This window comes from Notolepis coatsorum (genome assembly GCF_963971535.1).
Source record: "Notolepis coatsorum genome assembly, chromosome: 5".
In the NCBI taxonomy this organism is placed as follows: Eukaryota; Metazoa; Chordata; class Actinopteri; order Aulopiformes; family Paralepididae; genus Notolepis; species Notolepis coatsorum.
In genome coordinates, this window is record NC_140169.1 from 44,302,111 (window position 1) to 44,314,363 (window position 12,253).

At 46.1% G+C, this 12,253-nt stretch overlaps 1 protein-coding gene across 1 annotated transcript in view; it reads left to right on the top strand.

Moving 5' to 3' along the window:
* The first annotated feature begins 263 nt into the window (after positions 1-263).
* ildr1b (immunoglobulin-like domain containing receptor 1b) overlaps positions 264-12,253 on the top strand; it is a 61,181-nt gene continuing 49,191 nt past the window's right edge. The window contains exons 1-2 of the mRNA XM_084314072.1: positions 264-476; positions 6,260-6,430. Coding sequence (XP_084170198.1) covers positions 428-476; positions 6,260-6,430 — 220 coding nt within the window. The 5' untranslated portion in view covers positions 264-427. The remainder of the gene's footprint in view (positions 477-6,259; positions 6,431-12,253) is intronic.

Below are 12,253 nucleotides of genomic sequence, written 5' to 3' on the forward strand. Positions count from 1 at the left end.
CAGGCTGTTAGACCCGGAAATAGGCGTCGAACTTGCCGTCCAACGATTGGCGCACATGTCACATGACCTGGCCAATCAGAGGAGCGCAAAACGGGAACGCGGAAACAAACATTTGTTGTCGAAAGTATTCACGCGGCCCGGTGTGGGCGGGGCGAGGTGAGTGACGTCACCTAGGCCGGGGGGGAGTTCCTCGGTGTCTCTGCAGCAACAGGTGGAAACCGTCCATGTTGACTAACTAACTAACTAACAGCTACAGCGGCGCTTCTTCAGTTACAAACTTACATGTTGCCGTCGAACAGGAGTGACACGCAGCTCGGCACCGACACGAGGTGTTCCTGTAGTTATTAATTATTATCATCTGTGTTATTGTTATTGATATTGTATTTGTTGTTGTTGAGACGCGTCCGCGACCGCGTCAGAGAGAGAGATGATCCTGCTGCTGCTGCTGCTGCTGCTGCTGGGACACCTGCCCGGAGGTACAGATCTAATATCTAATATATCATGAATCATAACCACCTGAGAGCTTTAATATCATAACCGTAACCACCTGAGAGCTTTAATATCATAACCTGTCCACCTGAGAGCTTTAATATCATAACCTGTCCACCTGAGCGCAGGGACACGACGGGCTGTAACCTGTAGCAGTGAGCCGCGTCCCTCCAGGTTACTGATCCACAGGTGTGTGAAGGCCGCGGGTCACGTGACCTGACCGTGTTTATGATCATCAACAACAAGATAACAGAACAACACATCTTTATTAAACACACACTCGCTGTGACACGTGTCCCCTATCAACACGTCTGTGATCTGCCTCGAAATAATAATATTCATCAATGCAGTTTTCTTTTTGCACCAAATCCCGTCTCTTCCTGTACATTTTAGAATGCATATCTTTGATTGACATTCAAGTCCGGTAATTACTTGAATGATATCGCGTGGGAACATAATGTATTCCTGGAGAAAGTTGTCGCTACCAGTTTAGTCAGATTCCTATCCATCATAGAGTAACATGTCACTGTAAAACAGACAAAGTGACGATGTAGTTCTCAGATGTTATGGAACTGTGTGCATGTTTATTAATAATGCTCTCTCCCACCCTGTCCTGCTGCATGTTTATTAATAATGCTCTCTCCCACCCTGTCCTGTGTGCATGTTTATTAATAATGCTCTCTCCCACCCTGTCCTGCTGCATGTTTATTAATAATGCTCTCTCCCACCCTGTCCTACTGCATGTTTATTAATAATGCTCTTTCCCACCCTGTCCTGCTGCATGTTTATTAATAATGCTCTCTCCCACCCTGTCCTGCTGCATGTTTATTAATAATGCTCTCTCCCACCCTGTCCTGCTGCATGTTTATTAATAATGCTCTTTCCCACCCTGTCCTGCTGCATGTTTATTAATAATGCTCTCTCCCACCCTGTCCTGCTGCATGTTTATTAATAATGCTCTCTCCCACCCTGTCCTGCTGCATGTTTATTAATAATGCTCTCTCCCACCCTGTCCTGCTGCATGTTTATTAATAATGCCCTCTCCCACCCTGTCCTGCTGCATGTTTATTAATAATGCTCTCTCCCACCCTGTCCTGCTGCATGTTTATTAATAATGCTCTCTCCCACCCTGTCCTGCTGCATGTTTATTAATAATGCTCTCTCCCACCCTGTCCTGCTGCATGTTTATTAATAATGCTCTCTCCCACCCTGTCCTGTGTGCATGTTTATTAATAATGCCCTCTCCCACCCTGTCCTGCTGCATGTTTATTAATAATGCTCTCTCCCACCCTGTCCTGCTGCATGTTTATTAATAATGCTCTCTCCCACCCTGTCCTGCTGCATGTTTATTAATAATGCTCTCTCCCACCCTGTCCTGTGTGCATGTTTATTAATAATGCCCTCTCCCACCCTGTCCTGCTGCATGTTTATTAATAATGCTCTCTCCCACCCTGTCCTGCTGCATGTTTATTAATAATGCTCTCTCCTGTCCTGCTGCATGTTTATTAATAATGCCCTCTCCCACCCTGTCCTGCTGCATGTTTATTAATAATGCCCTCTCCCACCCTGTCCTGCTGCATGTTTATTAATAATGCTCTCTCCCACCCTGTCCTGCTGCATGTTTATTAATAATGCTCTCTCCCACCCTGTCCTGTGTGCATGTTTATTAATAATGCCCTCTCCCACCCTGTCCTGCTGCATGTTTATTAATAATGCCCTCTCCCACCCTGTCCTGCTGCATGTTTATTAATAATGCTCTCTCCCACCCTGTCCTGCTGCATGTTTATTAATAATGCTCTCTCCCACCCTGTCCTGCTGCATGTTTATTAATAATGCTCTCTCCCACCCTGTCCTGCTGCATGTTTATTAATAATGCTCTCTCCCACCCTGTCCTGCTGCATGTTTATTAATAATGCTCTCTCCCACCCTGTCCTGCTGCATGTTTATTAATAATGCTCTCTCCCACCCTGTCCTGCTGCATGTTTATTAATAATGCTCTCTCCTGTCCTGCTGCATGTTTATTAATAATGCCCTCTCCCACCCTGTCCTGCTGCATGTTTATTAATAATGCTCTCTCCCACCCTGTCCTGCTGCATGTTTATTAATAATGCTCTCTCCCACCCTGTCCTGCTGCATGTTTATTAATAATGCTCTCTCCCACCCTGTCCTGCTGCATGTTTATTAATAACGCTCTCTCCCACCCTGTCCTGCTGCATGTTTATTAATAATGCTCTCTCCCACCCTGTCCTGCTGCATGTTTATTAATAATGCTCTCTCCCACCCTGTCCTGCTGCATGTTTATTAATAATGCTCTCTCCCACCCTGTCCTGCTGCATGTTTATTAATAATGCCCTCTCCCACCCTGTCCTGCTGCATGTTTATTAATAATGCTCTCTCCCACCCTGTCCTGCTGCATGTTTATTAATAATGCTCTCTCCCACCCTGTCCTGCTGCATGTTTATTAATAATGCCCTCTCCCACCCTGTCCTGCTGCATGTTTATTAATAATGCTCTCTCCCACCCTGTCCTGTGTGCATGTTTATTAATAATGCTCTCTCCCACCCTGTCCTGCTGCATGTTTATTAATAATGCTCTCTCCCACCCTGTCCTGCTGCATGTTTATTAATAATGCTCTCTCCCACCCTGTCCTGTGTGCATGTTTATTAATAATGCTCTCTCCCACCCTGTCCTGCTGCATGTTTATTAATAATGCTCTCTCCCACCCTGTCCTGCTGCATGTTTATTAATAATGCTCTCTCCCACCCTGTCCTGCTGCATGTTTATTAATAATGCTCTCTCCCACCCTGTCCTGCTGCATGTTTATTAATAATGCTCTCTCCCACCCTGTCCTGCTGCATGTTTATTAATAATGCCCTCTCCCACCCTGTCCTGTGTGCATGTTTATTAATAATGCTCTCTCCCACCCTGTCCTGCTGCATGTTTATTAATAATGCTCTCTCCTGTCCTGCTGCATGTTTATTAATAATGCTCTCTCCCACCCTGTCCTGCTGCATGTTTATTAATAATGCTCTCTCCCACCCTGTCCTGCTGCATGTTTATTAATAATGCTCTATCCCACCCTGTCCTGCTGCATGTTTATTAATAATGCTCTCTCCCACCCTGTCCTGCTGCATGTTTATTAATAATGCTCTCTCCCACCCTGTCCTGCTGCATGTTTATTAATAATGCTCTCTCCCACCCTGTCCTGCTGCATGTTTATTAATAATGCTCTCTCCCACCCTGTCCTGCTGCATGTTTATTAATAATGCTCTCTCCCACCCTGTCCTGTGTGCATGTTTATTAATAATGCTCTCTCCCACCCTGTCCTGCTGCATGTTTATTAATAATGCTCTCTCCCACCCTGTCCTGCTGCATGTTTATTAATAATGCTCTCTCCCACCCTGTCCTGCTGCATGTTTATTAATAATGCTCTCTCCCACCCTGTCCTGCTGCATGTTTATTAATAATGCTCTCTCCCACCCTGTCCTGCTGCATGTTTATTAATAATGCTCTCTCCCACCCTGTCCTGCTGCATGTTTATTAATAATGCTCTCTCCCACCCTGTCCTGTGTGCATGTTTATTAATAATGCTCTCTCCCACCCTGTCCTGCTGCATGTTTATTAATAATGCCCTCTCCCACCCTGTCCTGTGTGCATGTTTATTAATAATGCTCTCTCCCACCCTGTCCTGCTGCATGTTTATTAATAATGCTCTCTCCCACCCTGTCCTGCTGCATGTTTATTAATAATGCTCTCTCCCACCCTGTCCTGCTGCATGTTTATTAATAATGCCCTCTCCCACCCTGTCCTGCTGCATGTTTATTAATAATGCTCTCTCCCACCCTGTCCTGCTGCATGTTTATTAATAATGCCCTCTCCCACCCTGTCCTGCTGCATGTTTATTAATAATGCTCTCTCCCACCCTGTCCTGCTGCATGTTTATTAATAATGCTCTCTCCTGTCCTGCTGCATGTTTATTAATAATGCTCTCTCCCACCCTGTCCTGCTGCATGTTTATTAATAATGCTCTCTCCCACCCTGTCCTGCTGCATGTTTATTAATAATGCCCTCCCTCTCCCACCCTGTCCTGCTGCATGTTTATTAATAATGCTCTCTCCCACCCTGTCCTGCTGCATGTTTATTAATAATGCTCTCTCCTGTCCTGCTGCATGTTTATTAATAATGCTCTCTCCCACCCTGTCCTGCTGCATGTTTATTAATAATGCTCTCTCCCACCCTGTCCTGCTGCATGTTTATTAATAATGCCCTCCCTCTCCCACCCTGTCCTGCTGCATGTTTATTAATAATGCCCTCTCCCACCCTGTCCTGCTGCATGTTTATTAATAATGCTCTCTCCCACCCTGTCCTGCTGCATGTTTATTAATAATGCTCTCTCCCACCCTGTCCTGCTGCATGTTTATTAATAATGCTCTCTCCCACCCTGTCCTGCTGCATGTTTATTAATAATGCTCTCTCCCACCCTGTCCTGCTGCATGTTTATTAATAATGCTCTCTCCTGTCCTGCTGCATGTTTATTAATAATGCTCTCTCCCACCCTGTCCTGCTGCATGTTTATTAATAATGCCCTCCCTCTCCCACCCTGTCCTGCTGCATGTTTATTAATAATGCTCTCTCCCACCCTGTCCTACTGCATGTTTATTAATAATGCTCTCTCCCACCCTGTCCTGCTGCATGTTTATTAATAATGCTCTCTCCCACCCTGTCCTGCTGCATGTTTATTAATAATGCCCTCTCCCACCCTGTCCTGCTGCATGTTTATTAATAATGCTCTCTCCCACCCTGTCCTGCTGCATGTTTATTAATAATGCTCTCTCCCACCCTGTCCTGTGTGCATGTTTATTAATAATGCTCTCTCCCACCCTGTCCTGCTGCATGTTTATTAATAATGCTCTCTCCCACCCTGTCCTGTGTGCATGTTTATTAATAATGCTCTCTCCCACCCTGTCCTGCTGCATGTTTATTAATAATGCTCTCTCCCACCCTGTCCTGCTGCATGTTTATTAATAATGCTCTCTCCCACCCTGTCCTGCTGCATGTTTATTAATAATGCTCTCTCCCACCCTGTCCTGCTGCATGTTTATTAATAATGCTCTCTCCCACCCTGTCCTGCTGCATGTTTATTAATAATGCTCTCTCCCTGTCCTGCTGCATGTTTATTAATAATGCTCTCTCCCTGTCCTGCTGCATGTTTATTAATAATGCTCTCTCCCACCCTGTCCTGCTGCATGTTTATTAATAATGCTCTCTCCCACCCTGTCCTGCTGCATGTTTATTAATAATGCTCTCTCCCACCCTGTCCTGCTGCATGTTTATTAATAATGCTCTCTCCCACCCTGTCCTGCTGCATGTTTATTAATAATGCTCTCTCCCACCCTGTCCTGCTGCATGTTTATTAATAATGCTCTCTCCCACCCTGTCCTGCTGCATGTTTATTAATAATGCTCTCTCCCACCCTGTCCTGCTGCATGTTTATTAATAATGCTCTCTCCCACCCTGTCCTGCTGCATGTTTATTAATAATGCTCTCTCCCACCCTGTCCTGCTGCATGTTTATTAATAATGCTCTCTCCCACCCTGTCCTGCTGCATGTTTATTAATAATGCTCTCTCCCACCCTGTCCTGCTGCATGTTTATTAATAATGCCCTCTCCCACCCTGTCCTGCTGCATGTTTATTAATAATGCCCTCTCCCACCCTGTCCTGCTGCATGTTTATTAATAATGCCCTCTCCCACCCGGTCCTGCTCGTCAGAGTTACTGGGCATACAGGTGATCGTTCCTCAGACCGAGAGGAGTACGTTTCTCTTCGCCTCCGTGTTGCTCCGCTGTGACTACAGCACCTCGGCCAACTCGCAGGAGGTCCTGGTCACCTGGAGATACAAGTCCTTCTGCAAAGACCCTGTGCTGGAGTTCTACTCTGCAGGTGAGACCCTGTGCTGGAGTTCTACTCTGCAGGTGAGACCCTATGCTGGAGTTCTACTCTACAGGTGAGACCCTGAACTGGAGTTCTACTCTACAGGTGAGACCCTGTGCTGGAGTTCTACTCTACAGGTGAGACCCTGAACTGGAGTTCTACTCTACAGGTGAGACCCTGTGCTGGAGTTCTACTCTACAGGTGAGACCCTGTGCTGGAGTTCTACTCTACAGGTGAGACCCTGTGCTGGAGTTCTACTCTACAGGTGAGACCCTGTGCTGGAGTTCTACTCTACAGGTGAGACCCTGTGCTGGAGTTCTACTCTGCAGGTGAGACCCTGTGCTGGAGTTCTACTCTACAGGTGAGACCCTGTGCTGGAGTTCTACTCTACAGGTGAGACCCTGTGCTGGAGTTCTACTCTACAGGTGAGACCCTGTGCTGGAGTTCTACTCTACAGGTGAGACCCTGAACTGGAGTTCTACTCTACAGGTGAGACCCTGTGCTGGAGTTCTACTCTACAGGTGAGACCCTGTGCTGGAGTTCTACTCTACAGGTGAGACCCTGTGCTGGAGTTCTACTCTACAGGTGAACAGTACCTGAACAGGAGTTCTACTCTACAGGTGAACAGTACCTGAACAGGAGTTCTACTCCACAGGTGAACAGTACCTGAACAGGAGTTCTACTCCACAGGTGAACAGTACCTGAACAGGAGTTCTACTCTACAGGTGAGACCCTGTGCTGGAGTTCTACTCTACAGGTGAACAGTACCTGAACAGGAGTTCTACTCTACAGGTGAGACCCTGTGCTGGAGTTCTACTCTACAGGTGAGACCCTCAACTGGAGTTCTACTCTGCAGGTGAGACCCTGTGCTGGAGTTCTACTCTACAGGTGAACAGTACCTGAACAGGAGTTCTACTCTACAGGTGAACAGTACCTGAACAGGAGTTCTACTCCACAGGTGAACAGTACCTGAACAGGAGTTCTACTCTACAGGTGAGACCCTGAACTGGAGTTCTACTCTACAGGTGAGACCCTGTGCTGGAGTTCTACTCTGCAGGTGAGACCCTGAACTGGAGTTCTACTCTGCAGGTGAGACCCTGTGCTGGAGTTCTACTCTACAGGTGAGACCCTGAACTGGAGTTCTACTCTACAGGTGAGACCCTGTGCTGGAGTTCTACTCTACAGGTGAGACCCTGAACTGGAGTTCTACTCTACAGGTGAGACCCTGTGCTGGAGTTCTACTCTACAGGTGAGACCCTGAACTGGAGTTCTACTCTGCAGGTGAGACCCTGTGCTGGAGTTCTACTCTACAGGTGAGACCCTGAACTGGAGTTCTACTCTACAGGTGAGACCCTGAACTGGAGTTCTACTCTACAGGTGAGACCCTGTGCTGGAGTTCTACTCTACAGGTGAGACCCTGTGCTGGAGTTCTACTCTGCAGGTGAGACCCTGTGCTGGAGTTCTACTCTACAGGTGAGACCCTGAACTGGAGTTCTACTCTACAGGTGAGACCCTGAACTGGAGTTCTACTCTACAGGTGAGACCCTGAACTGGAGTTCTACTCTACAGGTGAGACCCTGTGCTGGAGTTCTACTCCACAGGTGAACAGTACCTGAACAGGAGTTCTACTCCACAGGTGAACAGTACCTGAACAGGAGTTCTACTCCACAGGTGAACAGTACCTGAACAGGAGTTCTACTCTACAGGTGAGACCCTGAACTGGAGTTCTACTCTACAGGTGAACAGTACCTGAACAGGAGTTCTACTCCACAGGTGAACAGTACCTGAACAGGAGTTCTACTCTACAGGTGAGACCCTGAACAGGAGTTCTACTCTGCAGGTGAGACCCTGAACTGGAGTTCTACTCTGCAGGTGAGACCCTGTGCTGGAGTTCTACTCTACAGGTGAGACCCTGAACTGGAGTTCTACTCTACAGGTGAGACCCTGTGCTGGAGTTCTACTCTACAGGTGAGACCCTGAACTGGAGTTCTACTCTACAGGTGAGACCCTGTGCTGGAGTTCTACTCTACAGGTGAGACCCTGAACTGGAGTTCTACTCTGCAGGTGAGACCCTGTGCTGGAGTTCTACTCTACAGGTGAGACCCTGAACTGGAGTTCTACTCTACAGGTGAGACCCTGAACTGGAGTTCTACTCTACAGGTGAGACCCTGTGCTGGAGTTCTACTCTACAGGTGAGACCCTGTGCTGGAGTTCTACTCTGCAGGTGAGACCCTGTGCTGGAGTTCTACTCTACAGGTGAGACCCTGAACTGGAGTTCTACTCTACAGGTGAGACCCTGAACTGGAGTTCTACTCTACAGGTGAGACCCTGAACTGGAGTTCTACTCTACAGGTGAGACCCTGTGCTGGAGTTCTACTCCACAGGTGAACAGTACCTGAACAGGAGTTCTACTCCACAGGTGAACAGTACCTGAACAGGAGTTCTACTCCACAGGTGAACAGTACCTGAACAGGAGTTCTACTCTACAGGTGAGCAACACCATCACGCTGTGGTCAACAGCAGAACAATAGTCTGTGTGATGTCACTGTTTACTGATATAGGGACATTGATTGAAAAGGGCATTCCGTGTTTGAATGGGACCAGGACCAGGGATGTCCGATTTAACCTTTATCTACCCAGGCAAGCAAGTAAGAACACATTCTTATTTTATTTATTGTCAAAAGTATGCATAATGTTGTGTTAATTCCACAACAAGAGATATGTAATGTATTTTTGGGGGGCGGGGGGGACCCTGCATATATCGGTATCGGTTGATATCGCTATCGGAAATTAAGAGTTGGACATATATCGGTACAGTATATCGGTAAAAAAGCCAATATCGAACATCCCTATCTTGCCAATGTTTTGGTCCCAAGACCTTTCACAATGTGTCCAACAAGCCCATGGCGAGCGTTGACCGGAGGAATCACGTATTCAAAAATATATAGAGATCAACGACAAAACCAAATGGATATTTCCCTGTCTCTCTCTCAAAGTACAAGTACAAAATACACTAAAGGCATACATACACACCTCTCACGATGAGCATGTATGTCTAGCCATGACTTACTGTGTCCATATGAGACGGGCACTAACCCAGTGTTTTACATTACAAGTAGGATATCGGTCTGATACTGGGCTAAAATAGGGTATTGGGTCATTAACCCACTACTAAAATCTGACACCAAAAGGTTCTTACTGTCTTCTACTATCATGCACTCCTCCACTAATTAATCTTCCTTGTCTATATTACTAACTACTATACTAACATGTCTCTTCTACTGTGCACTCAACACGGCAGTGCCCAGGTTTCAGCACTGTTTGATGAACATTGTTACTCAGCTGAAAGAGTTGTACCCTTCCTGCTGAATTATTGTACAGTTGCTTTGGATAAAAGCGTTCAGCTAAATGTAAATGTCATGAGTCTATTAATGATGGTACATTCCACATCACTGCAGTATCCCTAGTACCTACACAACCAGACAGAAGCTACTAACTCTACTACCCTCAGTACCTACACAACCAGACAGAAGCTACTAACCCTACTACCCTCAGTACCTACACAACCAGACAGAAGCTACTAACCCTACTACCCTCAGTACCTACACAACCAGACAGAAGCTACTAACTCTACTACCCTCAGTACCTACACAACCAGACAGAAGCTACTAACTCTACTACCCTCAGTACCTACACAATCAGACAGAAGCTACTAACCCTACTACCCTCAGTACCTACACAACCAGACAGAAGCTACTAACCCTACTACCCTCAGTACCTACACAACCAGACAGAAGCTACTAACCCTACTACCCTCAGTACCTACACAACCAGACAGAAGCTACTAACCCTACTACCCTCAGTATCTACACAACCAGACGGAAGCTACTAACTCTACTACCCTCAGTACCTACACACTCAGACAGAAGCTACTAACACTACTACCCTCAGTACCTACACACTCAGACAGAAGCTACTAACCCTACTACCCTCAGTACCTACACACTCAGACAGAAGCTACTAACCCTACTACCCTCAGTACCTACACAACCAGACAGAAGCTACTAACCCTACTACCCTCAGTACCTACACACTCAGACAGAAGCTACTAACCCTACTACCCTCAGTACCTACACAACCAGACAGAAGCTACTAACCCTACTACCCTCAGTACCTACACAACCAGACAGAAGCTACTAACTCTACTACCCTCAGTACCTACACAACCAGACAGAAGCTACTAACCCTACTACCCTCAGTACCTACACAACCAGACAGAAGCTACTAACCCTACTACCCTCAGTACCTACACAACCAGACAGAAGCTACTAACTCTATGGCTCGCTGATAACAAACTATCATTACACCTGGGCAAAACAGAGTCCATTCTCTTCGGTTCAAATAACAAACTCAGCAAGACCGACGGCTTCTCAGTTACAGTGGGTGACAATATTGTCACAAGGAAAGAAGAAATTACCTACCTGGGCTCCATCCTAGAGGCAAATCTTTCCTGTGACAAAATGGCATCCAATGTAATAAAAAAAGTCAACCAATGAACTTGATTCTTGTACCGGATCTCCTCACTGATAAACAAGAATACCCTGAAGACTCTGGCAGGAGCACTCATTCAAGGGTACTACGACTATGCTTGCACCTCATGGTACCAAAGCACCTCAAAGGCACTAAAAACCAAATTACAAACATCTCAAAACAAACTAGTCAGACTACTGCTTGACCTGACTCCTAGAACCCACCTCACCCCTGCCCACTTTGACAACCTAGGATGGCTTAGAGTAGACGACAGAGTACAGCAACTTGCAATGGGCCTGGTCTACAAGATGCACTACACGACCAAGGTACCCATGTACATGTCAAAATACTTCCCAAAGGTCAGTGAATACCACAATCACAACACCAGAGGGAGCTCCACAAATCATGTTAAACCCAGATTCGGCTCAAACAAGGGACTAAACACGTTTTGCAATTATGCCACATCAATGTGGAACGCCCTACCCAAAGCTGTAAAGGAATGTGAATCACTACCCACTTTCAAAACCACTCTCAAAGAACACCTACGGGAGACTGCAATTCGAAACTGGCCCCTACAAATGTCCTAACCCAGTTGTACAGTAAATGATCAAGTATGGCTTTGTCAGTATTCCAGTGTACAGTGTCTCCCACCCACCCACCCCCTACCCAACCCCCCCCACCCCACCTACCCAACCTCCTCCAATGTACAGTTTCTACGTCAAATGTATATACACTCTATTCTGGACACTTTTTGTACCACAAACCGTACTGTATTTGCAAATCTGGTATGTCATAAATGTATAGATGTAGCAGTACTGTATCTGTATGTCATGTGTGTCATATATGTTATGATGAATTGAAAATGGGGGACCCTGATGTAAACAAGACGAAAGTCTTTCTCTGGTCTGCATCCCCTTAACAATTGTATGTATTGAGCTGTACTGTACTGTACCCATTCTGCAATCTGTTAATAAACTTTTCAATCAATCAATATACAGTTACCTAGGAAGCCTGTTATTATCAATATACAGTACCTAGGAAGCCTGTTATTATCTATATACAGTACCTACGAAAGCCATATAACCTCTGAATGGCTCAGGTCTCTAGTCTGTGGTTGCAAAGTTTCATGAGGCTGTGATTTAGCTAGAGGTCACAATTGGTCGTTTTATACAGTGAGGTGAAGTTTATAAAAAAATAAAAATAAAAAGGGAAAAGATGGTCTCGCAACTTAACTATGGGAAGTGACATCATCACACAGGTGGACTCATTGGATCCACAAGAGTCTCGTGTTTCCAGTCAGAC